Genomic DNA, 23296 nt, shown 5'->3' with positions numbered 1-23296 from the left:
CTCCCGATGAATTCCTTGCAACTCGCTCAGGCAGGTGTGATTTCAGTGAGACTGGAGTGAGGGTGAGGGGGAATTTTGGAGATGAAAGCCAAGTCTCTGTTAAAACTGTGAGGATCCCTGTCTACTCTTTTATGTTGACATTCAAAGCGAAGGCTCCTTTTGCGTTAGTTTTTGAAGCCATAGTTAAAAAGAGATGCGTCTTACTGTTTAATTTTCTCCGTGTTTGAGGCGTTGTGATCATCCAGACATCCACTTTGTGGGAGGTCGGCAAAAATCTTCATTATTTCCACGCTGAGTTTGGCAATTTCAAATTAAACTCTTTACACTCTGCAAGCTCCCCGCGGTTCATAAATAAGAAATCTAAGTGTTGCTGTTTGAGGTTCATGAAGAGGCATCAGCGCGATGCTTTATTTCTTTGTTCGCTTCCAAACAGTAAAGTAGCCACTGATGTGTGACTTCAAACGTCCACAAACCCTCCAGAAGTGTCTGTTTACATCTCCTCCATAGTATGAAAAATTCAGAGTGTCCAGTTTAACAAATGTTTTATGCGAAGCACCATAACAAGGAACGATAAAGTGTATTTGCTGCTGCCATCACTGTACCACTGATTAATAATGTATGAATAATAATGTTTGGCTTTATTTCACTTGGTTTGTTGCTTTTAATATGGGTTTCATTATATAGCGTATTCGCTAGATCCCTGACCTCTCAGGGCAACTACAGTCAATTTAATATTGGTATACTCTTATTCATTCTCCAGATGTGAAACTCTTGCTTTGACTTTGCCACTGTCAGATTTTAATTCCTCCCTGAAGCTTGTCTATAATGTCACCTACACATTTTCATCTATTTAAGGATGAACTTCTTGAAATCTGACTAAATCTAAATCTTGTGACAAATACTTAAACTGTCTTGAAATTTCAGCCAGTAAATTCAGCACACGATCACTGATTTGCTGCCTGATCCCTAGTATTTAAAAGTCAAGACAGAGCCTCTTCATTTCCAGCCAGATGGTTAATGATTCCACTTCTGCTGGTTTGTGTGTCAGTTCTGCTGTGAACCTTCATGACCTGGATTAACGTGTGTTGACTTAGTTACGTCTAACAAAAGGTGGGTTAAACATTGGTCAGAGAACACATAGCCTGGCCCAGATCTTTGGTCTGGAAATGCCTGGTCTGTAATTTCATATCCCAGGGTGAGAAATATTTTTGTTTTAAGAGCAGCAAAAGCTGTCGAGATTTCGTCAGAAAATGCTTAATGATCACTGCTGGTGCTGGAAAGTGAGCTTCTTTTTCAATAGTGAGTGGGAGAGACTCCAAACAGGTCGATCACAGACACACATCCCAGCACACTCAGTGGAGAGTCAACTATTAACTTCAACTCAGGGCGAGAAGAGGAAGTAGTTGGGTCCAGAGGAACCTGCACCATGCAGGAAAAAGATGATATGTCAGGAAACAAAAGCTGAACAATTGCGTCGAGCGTAATTGAACATATACATTCTGAACCATTTAACATGTATTTTTCATGCTTGTCCACTGAGTTAAAGTAAAACTGAATTAGAATTAGAAGCATTCATTGCACTTGAACGCAAAGCACCAAACGTCCACGTCTGTATAAACATTGGCTCAGCACTCACCATGACTGTATTGAAATACAGTGTTTGGTCCCTTTTTGGTACCTCTGTTGCCGTGTCTGTTACCTGTTCAATGCAAGATTCTTCATCAGCTCCGACTTCATGCTGGAGGTGTAATGATGGCTTTTGTTTAATGTTTGCTTCCGCGCTTTCTGCGTCCTTGATATCCAGCTTTCACTTCAATGAATGCTGTAACTGTATTTGTTTCTACGTTGGAGAATGACATGAAAAGACGATGGTCGAATGAGCATGATAAAGTTCCCAGATGGAATGTTGGCAGCTGCATATATGAGTTCTGAAAACGTCCTGTGATTTGGTGTTTAACACCATGCAAAAGGCCGGCTGTTTTTTATCTAAATATTAGCGTGCTACATCCGCCTCGCTGCTACATATGTGATAATAAGAGCGCGGAAGAGATCCCGCTGTTGCAGTTGCTAATGACACCGCGTCTGGTCATAGATCGTCATTCTCTTTGGAAACAGAACACTTCTTCCACTTCATTTGGCAGACGCTATGATTCATTAGTAGATAACATCTTGTGTGTCTTAGACATCTGCTCTAGCTGTTTTTCTTGGCAACCAATTGAATTCATGTCAATCCTCTCTGGAGAGCATCTAGGGATGGGAGCTGTAGTAAAACCCCTGATCATTGCACATATACTTCAGGTGTAGTGACGCATATACTAGACCAGAGCTGGGACCTCAGACTGTTGTGAGGAACTGTAAAGACAAAATAGACAGACAAATAGACATGGGGGCGTGGGGTCTACTGTACAAGTCTATGAAAGGACTTCATGGAAAAAAAGGATTAAATGCTCTCGGCATGGACATCCTGTGTTATTGCGTCTTTGCAATATGCTAAAAATGTTGTAGGGTAGGGTTTATAGATATGTGAATTTATACAAAAGTCTAGGACATTCTTCCATGACTTTTTGAGTGTTACTCTGACCTCAGTGAGGCCCCAGGCCACTCTTTACCCAGGTAACCATCCCAAATTTTATTTTTTTAACCATCCAATTATACGTATTTATTGATTCTTTTTAATCTAAAATTATGAGATAGAAGTCCATATTTGGTCTTCATCCTAAGATGCCAACTTGTTGAGTCACTCCGGTGCTGATTTTAGTTGTCAGTGAGAACTAGCCTGCACTAGTCTAGTGATAACTAATCTATACTTCATTGTAAATTACTTAAACAAACCAGAATGAACTGGAATTGCAGAAGCAGAAAATCTATATTCTATTTAAGATTGCAATCAGGGTAAAAAGTCCTTTTCCTTTTTTCTGTCTGATACACTGTGTGGCCCTGACAACCTCTGTCGTACCGGAATGACACAAAAATCCATCCGCCATCACATCGTTGAAGTGTGAAAAACCTGTGGACCTCCCGAGCTGCTTCCCTTCACCCTGCTGCCTGTGTGGCTCCGGATGAGTCTCAACACGCCCGCTGAATGCAGCGCTGGGAGTCCACCTGACTGGCTGTTGTGACAGGAGTTACCGTCTGAGACAGCCAGCAGCGACTCTTTGCTTTTATTTCTCTGAATGGGATAATAAAACCAGCGCACAGGAAGAGGAGGGAGCTGTGATTCTTTGAATATGTGTCATCTTTCATACGTGAAGGGGGATATTTATCATCTGACAGAGTGAAGAGGCCGCCTGTCTGTCTGCGTGCACATCAGTAATGTGATGGCTGACACACAAGAAAAGAATGAGTGAGACAGTGATGCCATTGTAACCAAATATCTCGGCACAAAGATGAAGTTTAGTCATATCACTGACATGTAAGTAGTTTTCGACAAACTAAAACAAGACCGGACCAGTGTTGGCCTCTCTGCTGTTGGGGCATTTGCAACCAACAGACCGTTATCTACTTGCCTCGGTAGAAACAAACCTAGATTGACCTTTCAGGTCGCAGTCTGTTGTCACAACCTAGAGCATAGATGTGGTTTTACTGTCTAGTGCCTTGCTTTATGGCTATACGCACTTCTCTATTTTAAACCAAAAACTTGTTTAATCAAACACAAAAATATATATATATTTTTTGCATTTACCAGAGCTGCTAAGTAAAAGTCTTTGAAGAGAGTGAACTTGATGCAACATAAAAATCGATGAGGGTTTTGTCAATACTTGAAGAAAGCGTGATCGGTGTGGAAACAGGCTTCCATTTTAAAGCCTCAGATCACCTCAGTCTTATTTTTAATGTTGATGCTACTCAAATAAGTTCAGCATGATTTAATAAACACTCTGCTGAATCGGTTTCTGACTGACACACGAACACATCTTATTCTGGTGCAGCCACGAATGTGTAAATGGGGTGTGCCGACGACTGGAGACGTGAAAACTCGGTGGTGTTCATATATATATATATATATATATATATATAATGGTGTTAATGACCGCACAGCTGTCCGGTCAGGAAGTGCCACCACTTTCTCTGCAACCTTTGACATGCAGGAACAATGTGGTGACAACCACGACAGCGCCATCTTGAAATGGATCCTCATAATGTGGTGACACAAAAAGAGTCGCCTTCCCTGTGATCCTTTTATATAATGTGCTGTAAGTCCTTCCAGCCTAATTACCTCGTAATTGCAGTATATTGCTTTTTGTAATTGAATGCCAGATGACAAAATGTAATTACCAGCTTTTCCTTCACTTCAATTCATGACTCAGGATGCAGTTTCAAACTCAAGATGAAAAATTCATTAAAACCTCTGATTTAATCACAAACTTTGGGAACGGAGGCATGTAGATGTTGTCGGGGTTTAATGGGTTGCAGACTGAATTTAGCTGTGGATGGCAGAAGGTAAGAAAAGCTGATGACAGAGCTGAGTGCCGTCTATCGGGATGCTAATGGCTCTGTGGCAGCCCCTGGGTATGTCCACCATTGTGCTCAGGGACAGCCTGACACATCCTGAAATGTTTTGATGGCCCTTTGGAGTAGGAAGTTCTTGTATGTTAACCTTTATGGTCCACTCCTCAGAAAATTGCCTTTTGCTTTGGTGGTAATTGACTCAGAAATAGCTTTTAGAAGGTATAAATTATTCACCCCGGCACCTCAACTGCTCAGCAGGAATGCCGCGATGTAAGCTGAAAACTGTTTTGATGGGTTAAAAATATTGAGAGAATGTGAGTGTTCTGCCCTTGTGCATGTGTAAAGCCTTTTTTTTTTTCAAATTACATTTTACAATGACCATCTGGTAAACTGGCTAATCTGAGTTTTGGATCAAAGATATTGCAGACAAAAAGTTGTATGCTTGAAACACTTCTCTCGTTTGCCTCTTATCATGCATGACGTCAAGTCAAATATTGACTCTGCCATTGTCTGGATGTGACACTGTTGACTACTCGCTTAGGCCGCATAAAAAAACAAGTGTTGTGGTTGTAACGTAGTCTCTGTTTGCTTGTTGTGGAGTTTAATAACTCAGATTATACAAATGCTTGGTTATGTATAGCCCTTTGTTTCTAATGCATAGCACACACACTGGCACAAATACATACTCAAAAAAACATACATTTTGCAAGACAGGTCTGAAACAGGCTAGAAAAGAAGGGCACCAGACACAAAGGTTATTCATTATTTTAATTCTTTGTATGTATTAAAATATAGAAATAAATTCAAAAATGATAATCTGAATAACAAGACCTCATTTACTGTTTTATAATATTCAAAAAAACATATTGAAAATATGTTTTTATCAAATTATCATAACATGAAAGTTTCCTTACATATTTCAGAACGTATCGACGTTGTTTTCAGTAGGCAGTTAATTAATGAATAATTACCGGTCTGTCTGATGCTGTGGCTCAAAATAGCCATTTGTCTGCCCTCAGCACATGTATTTGCCCTGTCAGACACACAAAGACAGTTTTGGCCAGAACTGATGAGAAAATGAGATAGTCACTTAAAACCTGGGCTCCAGCAGTGGAAAGGGCTGCTTCTATCAGGCACGTGCCTGTTCACACCTACCCCACATTACACTGACGGTTCATTCTCAGATTTATTTCAAGATATGCTTATCCATTTATGCAGCTTGAGGTTTGTCATTTTAGTGAGGGATTATTACACTTTCCTCCAATGAAACAAATCACGTTCAATAGCTTCTTGATGAGGCAAAAGTCATGTTGTGCAGGCAGTTAATATGACACATGTGACATACATACATACATAGAAATGGTGCCGTTGTATAGCTGTTAAGTATGTCAACAGCAATTCGTGGGTAATCCAACCTTCGAAAGGAATACTGGTATTTCTCAGTGGAAAAATATGCAGCGCTGACAGGTGTATGCCAGACTCAGTGGTGTTTACATTGAAGCTTAATGCCAGGCACTTGACGTAGTAGACAATAGAAGTATTGTTGCAGAACCAGTCCAATGCCTCTAAACATGTCTATCTTCCATGAAGAAATTTGTTTTGGCTGAAATTTAATGAAGGAGAATCTCTTTAGGAATGTGGATGATGTGTATGCGATGAATTTGATAATGATTTCAATAGCACAAGTCACTCACTCGCCTGTGACTCATATCACATCATTTCTTAGATGAGCAATAGATGTTAAAATATGAAATTATTGAGGTGACAACATGGCTGTGGAGAGGACATTAAGTTTTACCACCCTCAGTGCCTCACATACAGTAGTCATACAGTAGTGGTTATACAACACTGAAAGTATTTATAATGCTAATGCTAATAATGCTAACTGGCGGAGGTAGGAGAAAATACACTGTGTGGCCCTGCTGTGAACAGGGGTGATACCCAGCCGTCATCATTATTACTTCAGAGATGACGGCGAGTATTTGCAGAGAATCAGATGACATCTGTAAAAGTTGTGTAATTCACAATGGCCACCGCCTGATGACGTCATAATATACATGTACTAGTTAAGTGAATTACTCGATTCCCACACTTACTCCATACTGGAAATATTGTTGTTCACACTATGCCTTCATCGCTAACCAGTTCAAGGTTCTTTCCCCCCACACAAACTGTGAGCATGATGGTCTGAAGTAGTATACAATAAAAAGCAAATGCGTACTCAAGCTCAAGTTCATTTATTTTATTTATGACAGATGCGTCAGAGGGTGTGGAAAGATTAAAGAAAACTTGAACAATAGGGACTTGAACTTAAAGTCGTATGAAGCGGTAGCTATTTAGTGTCATATTTGAGCTTTGTCATTTCAACAAGAACAATATGCATAGTTGGACGAATTGCATCCAAACGCTCCATGATAGGTGACTGATCTGGTGTATCAGACTTCTAATATTAGCTGAAAGAAATGATGCTGACATGTGTCCCACTTTGCATATACAGTTATATGCCATCGCTTCAGAAGTTTCATCATCTCTGCTCACGAGCCAAATCACACTTGACAACCTCATTGTCTTAAATGTATAATACATGTCTCGAGTTACACGACAAGTCTGACATTCATCAAGATTAAAAAATCTTTTGAAACAAGAATTGAAGTTGAGGCAGTAAGTTTGATGCTCTGGAGAGTAGGTACATTCTTAGCAGCGTTACGTAGTTTTATATATTATATTACGGAGTGTTTTTTTGGTAGAAGAGTAATTGCAACAATTGCAAACTGCCATAAAACAGTTTGCCCCTGTTTATTTATGAGGAAGTGCAGTGGCGAAAACACAGGGAAAGGGAATTCTAAACAGCTTTTCTGACGTTCAATATCAGGAATCAGACTCCATCATATCAACCAGAGGCTGAATAAGCTGAAAGAACAAAACTTCATTTATACAGCATGTTCCAGAACGCTGTTCACAAACTGCAGACAGATGATAATGCGTACATATGATACAAAGGTGCAGGTTTTCTTATGTCTAAACTATAATTCCATAATGCACTTCATTAATTTTTTTCTAGTTGAGAGTGTGCTGTAGATGGTCTTCAGCGTGGAAAACTGACAACTATAAAAAGTTCTACATTGACTAGCAGGGATGATGTTTGGCATGTTGATGCTGGTCGCGTCTCTCAGCAGCTCTGTGAGACAGTTGTGATAGAGGATGTTACATTTGTGCATACAACATACCGCATCGACACTGCTGATGAAATTAAAATGGCTATAGGCTCCTTTCTGTCTGATAAAAGCGAGCAGATGCTGGTGGGTAATGTCAGAGCTTATATCTGCACTAAACGTGTGTGAACACAGTAAAATGACTATTGGACTATTGACACATTTGTCAGACTTTCCAAATTGCCTCCCCCACATTTGAAAACACATCAAGGCCAGGCTTTGAACTAGGGATGGGCGATAACTTATCGCACACGATATACAGCCAAACACAATCTCACGATGAATTCAATAAACACGCGGCTCACTTGCAGCATTGGACTTACACAACATGAACATGAACATGATTCGACCATGACGGCGCGCCACGCTCCCCAGCTCCGCTGTGTTTGACAGCCCACACGTGGGCGTGTGACAGTTGAGGAGAGTGTGGTGGACTTTGGTTCATGATCGTAGTTTTAAACTAATTTTTAATTCAGGGAACCTCCGATAATGACACTGGTTGACTCTGAGTCTCTGGATCTATTCTAATTCTAAAGTGTTCAAAGTATTGTTGAAATCTTCAATGAGGCAATGAAAAACAACCTTTTTAGGAGAGATAATTGTGAAAACATTTTTCATCACACAACACAATGGACTGACAGTTTGTATTATGATTTCGAGAATAGAATATGACTAAATGATCATCTATTCACCTTGTTTCTAATATTTCTCCAATAGCATCTAGGAAATGTGTCCAGACTGGTCCATAGTTGAAGTAAACTGTTCAGAGACATGAGACTCAACAGACAGATGGCTCAATTTAACCCCTAAATAAAACTGGCGGAGCAGTCTGTCAGACACCTGTGGGTTCTACCACAGACGAGAAACATCAAATTTCTCATCTCTACACTTAGTTAAGTATTATATTTAAAGATATTCAAATAATGATGCTGGAGACAAACTCCTCTAATAAGTTTCATCACACTTTCAAGAGAGTCTTTAGTGTCCAACACAAGGAATAGAATGAAAACGTATTTATTGTGATGATTATGGTTATCTCTGAAATTACAACATTCATCGTGATAACTTTTTTTGTCCATATCGCCCATCCCTACTTTGAACACAATGAATGGCTTCCTAGTCCAGTATTCATTTCAGCCTCTTAATAATCCTTCCATGATGGTGTGAATGTAACTCCTATGACCACTCTCTTCAGTACGAGCATTAACTCTCTGCCACGATGAATGAGAGTGGCGTCTCAGGGTGACGCAACCTCAGTGCTGCCGTAAAGGCGCCTGGTGGTAACGTGGTTCTGGTGGGTCTCCCAGAGATAGTTGCATTGTCAAGAGGTTTGTTGCTTTAAGGAAGTATGGAAGTGTCAGTCGAAACACTATAGCTGCAAATGCAGTTGTGTTGCTTTCTCTTTCTAAACCCAAAGTTTACAAATCAGCTGCTTTCATGAACAGAATATTTCAAGTCTCTGATTGTTTGACTTCTGCTCCTATCAACAGGTGTCACCAGATGACCGTGTGACATCATAGTGGAAACCAGAGGTGAAAACGACAGCGGCGACGACATGGACCTCCGATTTAGACGACTGTCACGTCTCACCACTGCTGCTCTTCATCTCCTGCTGCTGGCCGCCATGATCCTGCCGTCCCACTCAGAGAGTAAGTTTCAGATGAATATCTGAGCTGACCACTTTTTTTTCCTTTACGAGGACACTGTGCTGATAGTGGATGGATGATGCGAATGACATAACATTGGTGAGAATGCCTCGCAGGATTCGAAGTGCCCCTTTAATCAAATGTGTTTTTCTGACTCTGGATTGAATCCCAGTTTCTGGCTTGGCATGTCTCGCAGTGGCTCCACAGGGATCTGATTTCCAACAATAGCCACTCATCGCTCACTTGTTTCACTGCATGTGTGCTCTTTGTTGACTTTTCAAATGAGCTCGACGTCTCGAGCTGAAGATTTTACGAAAACAGCAGGGAGGTTGTTTGCTCGAATCCAACATTTAGAATTACCTTGTGTAGGAGCTGAAGCTGCTCTAGTTAGCCTCAACGTGGAGGCGAATGATTGATGTCCAAGGATGCATGAATTTTACTTTCTCTTTGATGTCTTTAGCACGGTGCACGTCATTCACACATCTGCTTATCACACGCAAACATCCTGAAACTTCAGTTCTAATACAGCACACCACCACACTCACCTGCAGTCCAGCTCCCGGCTAATGCTTCAGACAGATTTGTGTTTGCTCTTTAAAGGAGTGAAGTGCTTTTGAAGCAAATAATGCACACATCATGGAATAAACATGATGAACATAATAACGTCAAATATCTGCCGAAGTGAAAATCTTAGTTCGCGAGTGACGACAGCAATGAAGAAGCTTAAGTAGGTCCACGCTTACATCTCGTCTATTTGGGGCTGCAGCAATGGATAGATGTTTCTTTCCTCTCTGGTGGTTAACTGTGTTGCAGTGTGTTTGTGCGTCGCTTTAAAGACTAGTTGCTTTGTGAGCTCGTTCCTTTCTGGCACTAGTCCATGTATTTGCCCCACTTTTACGTTTTTGGAAGAAAACTGGATTAGGAGTTGATTTATTGGCGCATTTATGCTCACTCTGTTCCTCGTCTGCTTATTCAGGCTGACTTATCAAGGAATTATCAATGTTTAATACACACAGCAAATACTCCTCAGTGTGGTGTTGACGATGAAAAAGAGGTCACGTCAAGAATGTAGCTTATGTAGTGAACTTGCCGATCCAAGTCAGAGGTGTCAACACGGGCTTAAAATAACCGGCTGGAGTGTTCTGTTCATCTTTTGAAATAGTGTGTAACGTAGTTCTTACATGAATACGAACCCTATAAATGTCTTGCGGGTAGATCAAGATCTACCTATGGCATTGGCCACCCTTAATCTGAGATCGACTACATCTGTCTGCTTATTTTTATTTTTTTAGTTGTTCTCTAATTTATGTGAATAACTTAAGTTCAGTTTTACACTTAAAATTCTATTATTTTGCTTTTTCATTTTTGACCAACAGCAGTGGTAGTTTACCACTGTCTCAAAAATTCTGCACATGGACACCATTACATAAACATAAACATGGACTTAATAAATAGTGTTTTGTGATACTAACTGAGCAAATGTTCCATACTAGGCTGCAATATCATCAGTGACTGATCTGCAGCAATTATTACTCACCTTGCTAATACTTGTGTAAATGACTTCCGTGGTAATGCTTGCTGAGAGGGGCTCAGTAGGGCTGGTGTGGGGCAAGCGCGTTCCTCGGTGGGTCCTGTTACTGTTCAACAGGTTAATCATCACGGCTTGCTGCTTCCAATGAGCTCACTGTGTAATTCGGCTGCTGAGTTTAACAGCACAGAATGATCAGATCAGTGCGACTACATTGGCAATTCACTTTGTGTGTAACCTCAACAGAAGATTAGATCACTCAGACGGGTGCTTTTCCAGATAATGTGTCCACTTTTGAACCCAGATGGAAATTGGATGGTACGCAGTTGGCGAAAAAAAAAAATCTAGGCGAGACTGTGAGAGTGTTCCCTTTCAAACAGCTTAGTACATAATTGAACACAAACAGCAGAGTTGCAGTTCTACTGCAAGTTAAGTCGTACGAATGAATTCTTACTCAAAACACATGTGCCTGTGCGTTTGGATTCACAATAGCTCCTGTTGTAAGTCAATCGAAAGTATACTGTAAATGGATCAAATTCTTGCAGTGCTCACATTCAAATAACAATGAGAAACTAAAGTAAGTCATCGTTCAAAATAAACACACATTTGTTTCTCTATTCTTGTGGGGACCTTTCATTGCCATGATGTTTTCCCGGGCCTCTCTCCCTCAACCTTACCATCCAAAGCATGACTCTTAACCAAGTTTTGAAACTTCCGACAAAAACACTGTCTCACCTGGGAGGTAGTTGCTCTACCTAATGGGTTGATTGCATGAATTTGCGATGCCATGTGACCATTTCATGATGAACCATGATTGGCATCAGGGGCACTTTTCCCAATGTCCTACAAGTAGAGCGTGATGTGTGTGTTTTCCAAAATATAATGACTTGTATTTTAAAGGTGACATTTTATTGTAGGCTCCGAACATGCTCTAAATAACCAATTGTTAATGATTATTAGTTAAAACTAATGTGTTAAATGTCCCTTAAAATGTAAAATAAATAATAACCCTGCACCGTTTGGCGTCGTGCAGGCACCATGGGGTACACATCTTGTCCCCAAACTCTAAAAACATAGAGAATCACAGTGCCGCAATTCAGTCCAGTTCTGAAGATTACATGAAATGTCTTCCAAACTTTTTGAGCTATGCTTTTTACAAACAAACAAATCAACAACAAATGAAATCATAAATTCCTTGGTGAAGATGATGCAAGTGCAAGAGGAAACCGTCAGTGCCCAGAGTTTTTAGAATAACTTTCCTGCTTATAGAATCATTTTTCAGTGCTGTAGTTTCAGTTAAGATGGTTGGAATATTAAGCACCAGACATCTTGTTTTTATGGCCATTTCATTCAAAAGTTCCCCTCTAAAGCAACTATGTGTCAGTCTAAGAGACTGTGTTATATATCCAGCCTTGGTTTCTTCAGGGATATAACAACTAATAGCTCAAATAAACGTGTCTTCTTTCCTCCTAAACAGTCTAATCTGTCTGTTCTCTTCACATACAACCCTCTCTGTCAGAGAAAGTACTTTACATTCATCACATCTTTGAAGCTCACTCAGGCCTCATTATGCATTCCTGCTGAAATCTCACTCAATCACAGAGCACAGCTTATTAACTTGGGTTCACCCAGAATTTAGAAAGGAAGTGTCCTCATACATTAGAATTAGGTGAAACATAAAAGGGGAAACGTAAAATTTAGCAAGAAAGTGATGCTGTCCCGGCGGTGAGCCCTTGGCGCTGACATGGGTCACAGAGAAGCCAATTGGAGTCACTGTTCATTTAGGATGCCGAGCACATGAAACGCCTACTGCGTATGACGTCAGCTGATGCCGAGCCGAGTATTTACAATATGTGAAGTCAGTCCATTGGATCATTTAAAACAGTTAATGGGAGTTTTCAGCTCAACCATTCGTATACCTATGTAAGAAAATGGCAGTGAATTGGAACGTTTTTATTTGCAAAATTAAAGTGGTCTTCTTCCAGAGGCTGTCAAAAGTATTCACGCGTTGCATCAAAGCTCTGTTCTGAACAACAATCTCAAAGAAAGTGCTCAGTGTATTTCCACTCATCTGGCCTTCCTTGGTTTTCAAAAGCCCTGTGTCCTAAGGAGAGGGTTGTTTATGTGTCACTTTGACTGATCAGAAGTTGATGTGCATGGCTGCTCCTTTACAGACTCACAAACTAATGAGTCCCTGAGCAGCCAAGACATCATGTGTGAAACTGTCCTCTCTTGTCATTGTGAGTGGCTGCTGAGTCACGACTGCATTTCACCTCACACACTGCCTGGACGCCGGCCGAGACGAGGCAAAGGATGGAGGATCACTTGGAAGCAAATGTGTGAACCAAGAATACATTGTGCTTTGATTATATGAGTGAGTTGGAAGCATCAGCAGAAAGACAATGGGAATCGGTGGTTCTGCCAGTGTTCACATTCTTTCGTGGAAACAATTTCTTTATTGGTCAGGGAGGATTTTCATTCGGGCTAGCCTCTAGATCACAGCGTTTTGCAGAAGATGTTATCTTTTTTGGCTTCATCACTGAGACCTGCCGCTGGCACTGAATGGATTGGCTGTCAAACGTTAACTGGCCCTGGTGAGGATCAGCTCTTTGGGACTCAGAGGAGGCTTGTTCTCTTTGGGCTGAGTTAAAAAAAAAAAAAAACGATAAAATTATTTGAATCTGAATTTTCCACTTCCATGGACCCATATTTATTCCTGAAATCTCCAAAGTGGCTGAAAGATGGCTCAATGTTAACTGCATGAAAATGGTCAGATTCTCCATTTTGTCTAAAAACACCTTTTCTGTTGTGTTCCCAATCTCCATGTGTTAATGAAATGGTACATTGAGAATAGAAATTTGTCCATGCTTGCTTGGGCAAGCAGTGGTGAAAGAGAGAGGGGCTCAAATATTCTAGAACAATCCCGGAATGACAATAATTAAGAATAATTGAGGGTTTGGTTTTTAACAAGAATGAGCCTGTTTACTGAAACCCATGACTAATGCATGAACATTGTTGTTACATATACTCAAAATCGTATTCACTGTTGCCCTCCAGACATTTGTTGCGCATGTTGTGGCATGTACTTGCCTCATTATGCTGTGAAATATAACTAGTCTGCATAATAATATGCAATAAAAAAGAGGGAAATTGGTCTGTAATAAAAAGAGTTCCATAAGCAGTTGCTGCTGCGAGTGTTGAAAGACAGTGGCGCCTGTTTAACAATGAGCTGTTTTGGAGCTGAACCACCCATGAAGAGACTTTCTCCTCTGTAATTTATCCAGCAGTTATTAGGTAGCAGAGGTGAGATGTTGAAGACTGGTTACTGTGTAATTGAATGTCCTGGTAGAATTGATCTAACTTTAAAAACAAAAACATGGTTTCATTTGACCTTTTCTTTGATCCCACTTCTCTAGTGCAGTGTTCTTCACCCTTTTTTATCCACAGCACACCTGGTGCGTTGATAAATCCCGATACACACCACCAAAGGAACCTTGGCAAACTCCTGTAGAAAATCACTTTTTTTAACTTGATATTTTTTTTATTGTTGATGCACATATAGAATACAGTTACAGCATTATTCATTTCACTTCAGTACATCATAGAAAACTTAATTGTATACATGTAATGATATGGGGGGGAAAAAAAAAGGAAAATGAAAGGAAATTCAAAACCATGTGGAAGAGAAAAAAATAAATAAAATAAAATAAAATAAAATAAAATGGTGTCTGTGAGGGATACTTATATTATTTCACAATACAATACTTGTTTGTTTTTTGTAATTCAACCATTTTTCCCAGTTCCGGTCAAATAGTTCTTCTTTGATTTTCAACTTAAATGTGAGTTTCTCCATCATTGACAAATGTTGAACAATGTCAGTCCATTGGCCCACGTCCGGTGCAGAAAATCACTTTTAATTTGTGAAAAATTGTAGCATGTTATTTGCAGGAACAAATTGAATTGTTTGAAAATGTCTCCAGAAAGGGTGGACTATATGATGATATATATAGTATATCATGATTTAGTTTTTTGTTTATTAAATAACTGCTTCAATTTGATCACAGCCTTGCTTTTGTTCTGGTCTGGGGAATTTCCACACAAATCTTGAATGTTTTTCCCCCAGCTTCATAACAACACTGATTCTTTATGTCTTTGCATTTTGTATTTTTTTAGCCAGCTTTTAAACCATGAAGCACACTTTGCTCCAACTTCAGTCGAGAAGTTGTGTGTAAAGTAAGTGGCACATCATGTTTCAAAATAACTCGAAATTGCGCATTTGACTGGCGTCTTGCTGTGACTGTGCCTGGTGCACTGAGCTCCATGTGTAGCACTACTGCGACTGGTGGACGTGTTGATGCATCAGCATAGATGTATAGTACTGTATGGAGAAAGAATGTCTCATGTTGGTAGGTCAACGCGTTCCAAATGTTCATGATTTAATGTCATCATATGGCCCGGACAAATGAGGTAAAACTGGATAATTTCTCACAGTACAATTGACAGACTCTCATGGCCGCTGATGCGCCGCGGCGCACAAGTTGAAGAACACTGCTCTAGTTGTCTTCATCCACTAAGTCAGTGTTTGGTTGGAAGAAAAGTTTATGAGTTAAGGTTTCCTGAGCATTGTTCTGACTGTGGAAAATGGGCAAACATTTTCCAAATTTCTTAAATATCTAACAAAAAAATGATTGTCGTGGCTGAGGAGTTGAGATTCATGTTTCTTTTAATGCACTGGTGAAGCAATTTCTGCATATTAGAGTCCCATTTGAGGCAATTAAATTTGAACGAAGCAATAAAAACATTGGCAAAGTGAGGATCACCCAGATGCAGATTAAGCAGCAGGATTATTACACTGTTGTGTTTTGAATTGCTCATGTTGCGTCTGGTACAAATTGGGGGGATCTTGTGATTGGAATGTTTATCGCTGCGAAACCACCCATCGATGAGCTAATGTTCACAATTAGTCCTTCAGGATTACGACTGCTGATTACTAGCATAAACGGAAACAACACACGTGAGCAAGATCATTCTGACCACTAACAGGTAGTATTGTTATGAGCGCCACCTGCTGGCCTGGGCACCGCATGAAATGTTCTATTAAGACTCATGAGCATGGGCAGTTCCCCTGTCGCATGAGCCTATATTAGAATAGCTTTGAGATGAATATTGTTTCCTTCCCTCAAGGGAAGTTTCATGGGTCTGTACACATTGCTTTCTTAAACACATCAACAATTCCATGAGGAAGTGGTTGAGCAACATGTTCCCATATTTAAGTTAACCTAAAATATCAGAGCATTCGAGCCTGGCCTGTTCGAGGTCATGATGGTATGGCTCTAAAATGAAACAAGTGTCGACAAAATGAGCCATTTCTGTGCTCAAGTAACTTCTCTGTGACCTTTTAAATCTTTGAAATCCTTGTGCCCCCATCTCTCACTCTCTACTGTACCTTTCTCAGATAATCCACTAATGCTCAGATCAGCTACTCAACAAACTGAAAGTTGGGGTGTCATTCAGATCATCTGTCTATAATCGCAACAAAACTGGCTGCCTGGAGAGGATTAGACAGATGTCGTTGTCTGTATCATTGTGTCATATGAACCATATGTTATCATCTGTTTGAGTGGCTATATTTAAAAAATAATAATATTTTGTGGTCACCCTTTTATAATTCTCTTCTGTATAGCTTAGTCTCTGTATAGTTTTTCTCTATTTTTTACTGCCACCAATGAGGATCTATTTTTGAACACATTTATCTGTTGGTCATCTAGTAGTTTGAAAAAAATTGTGAACATATTTTAATAACAATTTTCACATAGCTCGTGGAATAAGGTACATCTTTTGATGGAGTTCTGGAGTCTCAGTTCCCAGTTTCCCGCCACGTCGCTGATCACACCTGATGTACTGGAAACTAGTCAGACAATAACAAGAGAATCATTCTGAGCAGTTCTGCATCTGCTGCTCACGAGAAAGGGTTAAGCACGAGCAGATCCCACTCAGCATCCTGTGAGGAGGCTGGGTCTTCTGTTACCTCACGACTTCAAAGCCTCGGCGTTGACGGGACTTCTTATTGGAGGAGAAGTGCAGAACAGAAGACTATTTAAGGACAGCAGTATAGGAGAGGAGGAGGAGGAGGGGGGCTGTCTGATGGCAGAACTTTTAGAAAACTTTAAGAGTGAGGCTGTTAACACGAAAACTCTTCTCTTGCTCTCCTGAGCAACGTGACAGAAATCACTAGGGTGTCAGAAAATCTCTTCAGATTTTTTTTCATGGTTTGTTCTCTTTTTGGGTGAAGTAGGAGAGTTACAGTCTGCATCTACTGTAAAAGCTATTTCTTTCTCACAGGATCTTGTCAAAAAGAGCCATTGTGATGCATTACTTTGTTAATAACCCTTTTTCTTTCAAATAAATCCCAATTTCTTGTCGGCATTGACTGGACTGTCATAAATAATGAACTACTATAACAACAATTATGTATAATAAATGAATTAATGAATAAATAAAAAGGGTTACTAGTCATATGACTCTTTGATCAAGGACACAAGTGGTCCTCGGGCTAGACTTCAGTCACAGCTGACGACTGTGATAGTGTTTGTATTTTGTCTATAATCTTTTTTTTATTAACAGTTGTACGTTTCACACAACCTTATTTTCTTTTCATCTGCAGAAAGAGACTGAAAGGACTGAAGAGGAAATGGTGGAAATTAAAAATTGGTCAGAGACAAGCAAACTCCTGACAAATGATGAAAAACAAAACATGTCTTTTTCAATCATGAAGCGCACATAACAAGCAACAGAATGACGGACCTCTGATATACTACCTGTATGGCTCTAGTCTACAGAGTACAGGTGTGCAGTATCACTTACCAAAGTAATGCAATACCACTGCTTCTACGACAGAAAAGGGCATCCAGAATAGTATGTAAGCTAGAATACAAAGCTCACACAAACAAACTGAGACTCCTGGTCATGTTAAGAAATGGTCTCCTCCCAAATCATCTACAGACACTGTTGGAACTAACTCATGATGAGGAGTAGCAGAGAAGAAGAGGGAACTTCTACCAACCATAAGCTAGACTTGCTGACGGAAGAAATTCTAAACATAAATAATGTGAGGGTTTTCAAAAGCATGTCTCTGACACAGAAACTTCAAGACTACCCTAAAATAGAGACTTCAAAGATCAGGACATGAAAGACACAACATCAACTCAAGGAGAGCACATGTACTGGCGTCTAAACGTCACTAAAAATTACATGACAACCAACAAGCATTGCACACATCATTAAAAAATGCTACCTATGGTAAAGTACACCCTCAGTAATGTTAATGTCAATGGAAATACATGTTGATGGAAGAGGTGAAATTGAAATAATTCACTATTGGCTTGTTATTATTTGCAGAGTCGGAGAGGTTCTGAATTAGGGGTGTGTGTTTATTTGTTGGGTTAAAAACAAAATAACTCTTACAACTCTTACAAATGCCCTAAAATTTGCATTTCACAAGCTTTTAATTTTTTAGTCACGGTAAATTTTTAGATTGATTTATAGGTCCATGTTTTTGGTTTCCATTGTATTCTCATTTTTCTAAGTTGACTTTGTGGTCACTAGCACACTGTGGTGTGGGTCCAGACCCTGGCGGATTTATTTGAAGCGGCATATTGTTTCAGTGAGACTTGCAGAGAAGAATATGTTTGAAATCCCTCCAGCATGCCCAAGGCTCTGTCTCTGCCATGACCCTTCATCTCATATTGCTCTTCCTCGTCTCTCTCTGCTCTCCATTCCTCAGGCGTGCCAAGCTTCATCAAGTCCCCCGACGACCAGACGGGGATTTCAGGTGGAGTGGCGTCATTTGTGTGCCAGGCGGTGGGTGAGCCCAAACCTCGCATCACCTGGATGAAAAAGGGGAAGAAAGTCAGCTCTCAGCGCTTTGAGGTACCATCTGGGAGCTGTCGTCAAGCCTCCCGCCTCGTGTGTTTCAGTGTGCCGTTCCTTCCTGTCTCACACCTTTGCTGCCCATTAATTCTTTGTCTGCTCGAGTTGGCAAGGTTAGGTGTCGTCCCTGATGCACAGGGAAACTTTCCTTTGTCGATATTCCCACACGTATGAGTCTGTGTCCAGTATATCTGTGAAAGCTGAGGTCCATTAAACAAGTGTGTAAATACATATATGTACTTTTGTTTTTTTGGTTTTGAGGTTCACAACAGTCACAAGATGTATTGTTGAATTTCCCCACTGTGTGACTGATAAAAACTATCTCATCTAATGCTATGTGGCTGCTAAGAAAATGCAATTGCCCACCCCTGCTTTGGAGCCAATATAGGATTAGATGCTGTTCAGACAAAATAAAGAAATACAAGGTGTGCTGTGATCCCCAAATGACAGGATGACTCTTACGAGCCCGTTAAGTGAAAGTAAAAGTGAAGGAATTTACAGTGACATCTAAATTATTGACTTCTACTGTATGATTTCTGTCATCTATTTGGTGAGCTGAACAGAAGTCGACAGCTTCTTTATGACTCAATAATTCAGAGGATTCAACCATTTTTTATTTTCGTTTAAAATGGAGCAACAGGTGGGAATTCCAAATGCTTATGCTTTGCACAAGAAAAGAAGAAAAGCAAGGAAGTGGATCATAAACTAGACCATTAAGTGATTTTTGGAAACAATTATAATTCCCTGTCATGTCATGTCATGGCGTGAGAATATACGTAAAGCTCATCTTTTGTTGACTTTTGTATGACTCTCTGACAGCTTGTTAGTTGCTGCTTTCTGCTCATGTCATTGTGAGCAGCAGGAATGTTGGTGTGACGGCCTCCCTGTGTGAGCACTGACTCAACCTCTTATCAGGACAGACTGGGTTCTTCATTATAGCAGTAATGTGCTCCCTGGCCTCTGGCTTTCTGGGTCGCTCACACCACGGCAAGTCGGAAGTGAAAGACTCTGAGTTCTGACCTCCAAGTCCTAACCCCTTCCTCACATTCCTTTTCGCATACCTATTATTCACTCAGGCTCATTTCTGCCTTCAGTGCGGGACCATTAAATACACACACCTGTCATTCCTCTTAGGAGGTGTTGGAGCTAACAACCGTGTAAAGAAAGTTAGCCTGACTTCAGTCTGCCTGCTTTATATTGGTGACCATTTATAGGCTTAGGATTGAGAATCAAGTATTGTTGTTTCTTGTCCCAGGTGATTGAGTTTGATGACGGTTCAGGTTCTGTGCTGCGTATTCAGCCTCTGAGGACCCACCGCGATGAAGCCATCTATGAGTGCACTGCAACCAACAGCTTGGGGGAGATCAACACCAGTGCCAAGCTCACCGTCTTAGAAGGTAAGACCTGTAGCTGTGCCGTCTCTTCCTCCTCCCATGTGACCTCACCTGCACCCGTCTGGCACTACTTTGGTTCTTTGTCATGGCCCACACTTCATTGCACCCATTGTACCCTCACCAGAGAGGACTATCTGAGAAACCTGAACTGTTTGACTTTTTGCTAAGAACCAATTATGACTTGGAGTTGACAGCTCACCAATTTCCTGCTGACAGACATGCCCTCATACAGAGAGGTGCTGGTCCCTATTGCCACGCTTCACACTTCAATGCACTCCATGTTAGAGGTGAAGGTCATTGTTTCATGATGTCATTTGATAAAATGGTCTAGAATAACAGCTGCTGTCAAGCTACTGATGCAAACTCCACACATTAGCTCATCTCGTTTTCAGAAGAGCCTCTTTGCGTCAACACGCCCTTCTAAAGTTGTGTCACTCTCTGGATCAACCTCGCACCATCACACACGCATTTGTGTAGGCTTCATCCTTCACATTTGCACGTGTGATCAGGATGTGTCAAAGGTTCGGCTCGCGCCCTTGTGAACGAAGACCACTGGATGATAAAGATGCATTTAAAGAAACAAACAACATCATCACTGTACATCCAATGAATTTACACCAAATAATGATGTTTGATGACTATGAGACAGGTCACCCAGCTCTCACTTGATAATGTCTTCTTATTTCAGAGACACACTTAACAGATACACTAAAAGCTTTGTTGTTCATATGCCAAAACTAGTGTGTAATGTTTCAGCATTGCAAACTGCAGACTTTGTTCGACTGATTCTTTTAAGGAAAGTAAATACATAAATGCTGATTTGGTCTCTACGTGATTGGAAGGTGAAGTTTATTTAATTGCCCTTTTTTTTTTTTTTTTTGTCTTCCTCTTCCTTGATCAGGCACCTCAGTATTTGCTGTATTACTGTCTCAAATCAGACATATTGATATGAGTGAGTTTTGCGTAAGCTGGATGGTTTTGTCTTTAAAAGTGTAGCGCGAAGAATGCTCAAAGCTGTGAGGTGACCTTAGTTACAACAGCGCACGGAGCCCAGCTGGGTGAGGGGCCCTCGACCTGACCCTGGCGCCAGGACTCATTGAGTGTTTTGGGGGAATTGTTGGTGCAAAACACCTGCTACCCGAGTAGAACGTGACCCAATAGCCATTTGCTGTGGCACTGAGAGACATTCTTACACGCTCTGTAACCTTCGGCTCAGTGTGTTTGTGTGTGTGCGGTCACAGTCGTGTTGTGCCAACTAGATGGAATGAATTATACCTTTTCATTTCCTGATAAATGCCTTACATTGCTCTTCAGAGTTATAGATCTGATGATATCTAATCACGCACTAGGATTTTTCTTAAAGCTTTGTTTTCAGTCATGAGGCTCTGTCACAGGAGTTTGATGGATCTGAAGGGTTAAAACAACTTTCAAATGTCCTTGCTGTATCAACTCAGTTTGCTTATGTGTTACTAATCCCCCAATTAAGAAAATTCATGCAAATGTTTGAAGTGGTGTCACATTTCAGCCCCAGAGTTTCGTGGCTGCGAGGCTCTCCTGCCTCTGTCCCTTTTGTTGTACCGGTCTCCCCACCTTGTTTGGTTCCTAATGACTACAGGTGGAAAACTAGGTGATTACTTTAGAGACAACGTTTGCAGGGTCCCTAAAAACCCATGAATAAATTGTTGCGAAATTATTGTACAAGTGAACGCTATGACTGTTCCTGTCAAATTCGCTCAAATCCATCTCCATTTAGTCTTTTTTTTTCTTTTCATTTCAAAGACTGTCATGCTCAGGTTTCTGTGGTTCACCCTGCTGTGAAGTCCCCTCCTCTTCAACTGGCTACCTCCAAGTCTGATGATGTTTTAAAACCTTCCCCTGCCCCAAACTTTTGTTGTCCTGTCTGGATGCAGACGATCATCTTTCAGATGGGATTACATAAATTGTCTGCCCTGCCACATGTTCACGAGAGGACAATAAATTGTGAAAAGTGAGATGCGACGGTCTCGGATCCCACCCAAAATCCTCTCATGCCCTGGCTGCAGAGGTGAAGGGACACTCCTTCCTGCTGGATTTGTAAACTCATCAGATTACAATATAACATGAGGCGACCAGGACGCACAGTGGTAAACATTACTGCCACATTGTCCTGGCATTTCTGTGAGGAGTTCCTATGTTCCCTCAGTGCTTGTGTGGCTGTCCTGCCACAATCCAAAAAGGCATACAGCGGTTGACTGTAGGGATGTTTGTGTGATGGTTACCAGGGCAGAAGATGAGTGAATCAGGTGACCTTTGTGATTAAAATAGTTTATTTTTAGAAATTCCATTAAATAATGCTGTGATTAAATGAATTGGTCAATAAATTATTTCCATGTTAGAGGTCTACAAATGGTAAGCAACTGATATCTGGCATATCTGCATTGTAATAAGATGGCTTCACAAAAATTATCTCTTTTTTAAGAGGGACTTGCATGTGAGCAAACGTATTTAAATGAAATTAAAACATCTGAACAAACAAATAACACATAACTCATCATGGAGGTGGACATGACTATGATGGTTTTCAGCATGTTTTTGCTGAAAAATCCCGGTGGAAACCTCATAATGGCTGAAGTCCATTGCTCGCGAAGCTCACTCATTCTGGCCAGACCATGGAGGACGGCTGCAGATTGGAGAAAAGTCTACTTCTCATGATTAAAAACTAGCATTTTTATTGTCACCAGCTCAGTAAATGTCAAAAATTTCCCATCTGCTTCAATATTTCTGTATCGCTTCTTGATTTGCTGCATTCTGTATGTTTTTTTCCCAATCCGCTGCAGTTTCAAAAAGTCCCGGTGGAAACCCAGGCATGTGACTATCAAAGTGCATCAAATTCATATTGAACATTGTGATGATGCCAGGAAGCTTTAGCTCCCTGCAAGTGTGCATCGCTGTGTTTGGATGTGGCAGCATGGGTCCTACTCTGCGACTCTCCAGTAGTCCAACTGAAAACAAAAAGAGTTTTCTGCTGATATCATTGTCTCCCATTTCCCTCTAAGGGATATCAAGACAACCAATTGAATTGAACAATACCATATGGTTGACGTCAGCAGTCAAACCTAGCTATTCAGCAGATGTACTGTAAGTCTCCTTAAAGTATGATAC

At 40.6% G+C, this 23296-nt stretch overlaps 1 protein-coding gene across 9 annotated transcripts in view; it reads left to right on the top strand.

The window, feature by feature from the left end:
- ptprfa (protein tyrosine phosphatase receptor type Fa) overlaps positions 1 to 23296 on the top strand; it is a 115086-nt gene that overhangs the window by 39724 nt on the left and 52066 nt on the right. For all 9 annotated transcript variants that reach the window (XM_053886959.1, XM_053887001.1, XM_053886969.1 and 6 more), the window contains exons 3-5: positions 9149 to 9307; positions 18616 to 18761; positions 20017 to 20158. In XM_053886959.1, coding sequence (XP_053742934.1) covers positions 9214 to 9307; positions 18616 to 18761; positions 20017 to 20158 — 382 coding nt within the window. In that variant the 5' untranslated portion in view covers positions 9149 to 9213. The remainder of the gene's footprint in view (positions 1 to 9148; positions 9308 to 18615; positions 18762 to 20016; positions 20159 to 23296) is intronic.

The sequence above is a fragment of the Synchiropus splendidus genome, chromosome 1, assembly GCF_027744825.2.
Source record: "Synchiropus splendidus isolate RoL2022-P1 chromosome 1, RoL_Sspl_1.0, whole genome shotgun sequence".
In the NCBI taxonomy this organism is placed as follows: Eukaryota; Metazoa; Chordata; class Actinopteri; order Syngnathiformes; family Callionymidae; genus Synchiropus; species Synchiropus splendidus.
This window is presented reverse-complemented; position numbering and strand designations above follow the sequence as displayed.